This window comes from Rosa chinensis, chromosome 2, assembly GCF_002994745.2.
Source record: "Rosa chinensis cultivar Old Blush chromosome 2, RchiOBHm-V2, whole genome shotgun sequence".
In the NCBI taxonomy this organism is placed as follows: Eukaryota; Viridiplantae; Streptophyta; class Magnoliopsida; order Rosales; family Rosaceae; genus Rosa; species Rosa chinensis.
In genome coordinates this window covers 15427457-15431295 of record NC_037089.1, presented here as the reverse complement: position 1 = coordinate 15431295, position 3839 = coordinate 15427457, and the positions used below count along the sequence as shown (strand labels likewise).

At 40.0% G+C, this 3839-nt stretch overlaps 1 protein-coding gene across 1 annotated transcript; it reads left to right on the top strand.

Moving 5' to 3' along the window:
• Window positions 1–605: 605 nt before the first annotated feature.
• LOC112189779 (L-ascorbate oxidase homolog) lies at window positions 606–3555 on the top strand. The gene is made up of 8 exons (XM_024329131.2): window positions 606–915; window positions 1015–1124; window positions 1221–1491; window positions 1811–1910; window positions 2007–2352; window positions 2452–2817; window positions 2919–2997; window positions 3102–3555. Exons 1-8 carry the CDS (start codon window positions 769–771, stop codon window positions 3294–3296), a joined length of 1614 nt encoding a protein of 537 aa, XP_024184899.1. The 5' UTR covers window positions 606–768; the 3' UTR covers window positions 3297–3555.
• The last annotated feature ends 284 nt before the right edge of the window (window positions 3556–3839 follow it).

The window sequence follows — 3839 nt, the reverse complement described above, 5'->3', positions numbered from 1 at the left end:
TACATATTCGGTGGTATATTCGAGGCCGAAGAAGCCCAACTTGCACACTACCAATAACCGTCAACGGCCAACATGGCGGGAAAGAAGAGGGGGGACTTGAAGACGATGAAGAAGAAACAGAGCGCCACGACGAAAATTACCACACTGTCCTCCCATTGTCTTCGCTTTCTGCTTTGTCTCCGATCGTGTCAGAGATCTAAAACTCATTTAATCCCACCAGTGATTACGCAGTCCTCCATTTAATTCTAGATAAACTAATTTTTCAACGATCCGTTCTCGGCTGCGCAGCTCCCGCTTGCTTTAATCTCATTCCTTCCCGCCACCGCGCACCGACGAGTCCACCTCACCCGCTTCACGTACACACTACACTTTCACTAGCTGCTAACTCATTAGTCAAATTCAATAATTTAATTTAGTTCAAATTTTGAGCTAACTAAGAATGAGTAGCATATGCAGGTAGCTGGGTGCTGAAAGCATGAAGTGCGCCGCAAATGAGCTTCGATTCGATTCTTCCTCGGTCCTCGCGTCCACGCTGGCCCTGGCTGCACCCGCGACCATTTATATAACCTCACCTGGTGTTCGATCATTTCTCACGCTCAACTACAGTACACCAATTCTCACCTTCAATTTTCCTCGTCTCGTTCTCTTGATCAATTGGGGGACGATAAACTCAGATTGAATGTAGTGTTTTCATTTGGTGCTAACTTAGCTTTGTGTGAAACGTGTTGTTGTTTTAGGAGCTTGGGGGAATATATAGGAGCTTATACAATGAGGCCAACCTCTTTCCTGCTTTTTTTTCTTGGAACATTCGTTGGCTTGAGTGCTTTCTGCATCATCAATGCAGAAGACCCTTACAGATATTTTACATGGACAGTTACATACGGATCAGTTTCTCCATTGGGTGTTCCTCGACAGGTAATTGTCTTTTGATCTAACATGGTGTTAGGGGTTATAGAGTTCTGCAAATTTTCTACTTGTGGTTGATGTACAACTGTTTGTCACTCAATTTTGCAGGCTATCCTTATTAATGGTCAATTTCCTGGTCCAACAATTGAGGCTGTGACTAATGACAACATAATCGTTGATGTCATTAATAAGTTGGATGAACCTTTCCTCATTACATGGTCAGTACTTTTGTTGGAAGTTTTGATAGTTGGAGACTCAGAAGCTTTGTGTTCGCTACTCATAGGCTTTTCTTTCTTATCTTGGTGTGAAATCAGGAATGGAATTAAACAGAGGAAGTCCACATGGGAAGATGGAGTTCTCGGAACCAATTGCCCGATTCCTCCAAACACAAGCTGGAGATACAAGTTTCAAACAAAAGATCAGATTGGAACCTTCAGTTACTTTCCTTCAACGAAACTTCATAGAGCTGCTGGTGGTTTTGGTGGTTTCAATGTGGCACACAGGTCTGTGATAGCTGTCCCATATCCCATACCCGCTGAAGAGTTTACCGTGCTTGTTGGTGATTGGTACAACACTAACCACAAGGTATGTATATATGCAACTGCTAGATCATATATCCTCGAATCCTTTCTTTAATCTCTTAGGCACGGATACTAGATGTAGAGAGGTGTTCTCTTATCAGGAAGTTTTACATTTTAGGCTGCCAACACCATTAATCAATCTAAATAATTAATCGGATGGGTTTGAAAATGTGGTCAAGAAATCAGGATTCACAAAATAATGAAATATAGTAATGTAATTTACTCTGACAATGGAACATTACATCGAGTTCTATGTATATAGTCATCTTTTTATTAACTAAATATCAAAAAGAGTGTTCTGATATCTGTGCTTATGTTTACAGGTATTGCAACAAAACTTGGACTCTGGCAATCCTCTTCCTCTTCCTGATGGTCTTCTTATAAATGGGCTTCATAGGTCTGCAATCTTCACTGGTCAAGAAGGTAACATCAGGCATAACCCCCTCCATAATTTCTTTGGGTATCATAATTACCGGTTTCTGAAAATTTTGTACTCATACTTTCGGTGCGTTCTTTCAGGAAAGACCTACAAATTCAGGATATCAAATGTGGGAATAGCAACTTCAATCAACTTTAGGATTCAGGGTCATACAATGACGCTTGTTGAAGTTGAAGGAGCTAATACCTTGCAAGAGGTGTATGATTCACTTGACGTTCATCCAGGCCAATCTGTAGCTGTTTTGGTCACCTTACACGGTTCAGTTAAGGACTATTTCATTGTGGCCTCTACCCGATTCACAAAGCCCATTCTCACAACCACTGGAATTCTTCGATATGCTGGTTCTAGCATCAAGGCTGCAGGGCCATTGCCTATTGGTCCAACCTATCACATTCACTGGTCTATGAAGCAAGCCAGGACAATCAGGTAGCAACCACAATCTTATGATATATCTCTGTTGCCATATTAGTCACATTTGTCAATTTGCTAGGCATCTAATCTAATATCCCATTTTTATGAATGAAGATTGAATTTGACAGCAAATGCAGCCAGGCCTAACCCTCAGGGCTCATTCCATTATGGTACCATTAAAGTAGTGAGGACACTTGTTTTAGCCAATTCTGCTACTAAGATCGGTGGCAAGCTTCGCTATGCTGTAAACAAGATATCCTATGTTGATCCAGAGACCCCCTTGAAGCTGGCTGACTGGTTTAACATCCCTGGAGTATTTAACTTCAACACAATCAAGGACACACCTACTCCAGGCCCTGCAAGTTTTGGTGCCTCGGTCATAGGAACCACACTCCATGACTTCGTCGAAATCGTATTCCAGAACACCGAACCCACACTTCAATCTTGGCATCTTGATGGATATAGCTTCTACATTGTTGGGTAGGCATACAACTTTTAATTATATGCACAACAAAAGATCTGTTGTTGGTAGGATTGAAGACTTTTCATTTGGCTAATCCTGTCACTCTTCAAATGTTCAGATATGGTTCTAAAAATTGGACCCCAGATATGAGGAGACGCTACAATTTGGCAGACGCTGTACCAAGACACACAGTTCAGGTAATTGGATTAAAGTTACTTCTATTGATTAATGTTCAGAAATTCGAATTTTTGTACCAATCATCACCACTGTTAATCGAATTATTAATTGGTGAAATCGGCAGGTATATCCATTTGGTTGGAGTGCTGTGATGGTGTCTTTGGACAACAAGGGTATGTGGAACTTGAGGTCTGCAATCTGGTCAAGAAGGTACTTGGGTCAGCAATTGTATATCAGAGTTTGGAACGATGAGCAAAGCTTCTTCACTGAGAATGATATCCCTCAAAATGCATTATTTTGTGGCAAGGCCCATCACTGATAGAAAAGCTGTTTAGTCTTTGATGTAATCTTCTGTGTTCTTTAATTTGTTTTTTCACTTGGTGGTTCTTAAATTTCAGTTACGAGGGTGTGACTGTCAAAAAATTGGGATTGGGGAAACAGGCTTAGGGTGAGGAAAAATAAGATGTTTCAAAGTGTCATTATTGTGTTAGATTTCTTGCTAACCACAATCCTCAATTGGTTGTTGTTATAAGTTCATTTATATTGTATACTACCTCCCCATTTCAGTGCATCAATGTTTGTCCTCTATTATGCTTCCTATGCATTATGAAATGAGTCCAAAACAATTAACCTTAGGAGAACTTTAGTGCTCCAGATAATTCAATAAACAAAATACATATTTAAATTATAAAATTGTTTTAGGGAATCAGAAATTGAGAGAAACTTGTTGTGCATTCTCATTGATAATCTCTATAGAGGATTACAATACATAGAGTTAGAATCATACAAGGAAAGATAATATCTAGATTCTTCTAATTGAACCATATTACCACTAGGTCAAGTAACCTAGAGTTTGGGCCAA

Coding starts and splice junctions, on each gene's coding strand:
- LOC112189779 (XM_024329131.2), top strand. CDS start 769: ATGAGGCCAACCTCTTTCCTGCTTTTTTTTCTTGGAACATTCGTTGGC. Junction 1,492..1,810: donor GGTACAACACTAACCACAAG/GTATGTATATAT, acceptor TTATGTTTACAG/GTATTGCAACAAAACTTGGA. Junction 2,353..2,451: donor AAGCAAGCCAGGACAATCAG/GTAGCAACCACA, acceptor TTATGAATGAAG/ATTGAATTTGACAGCAAATG.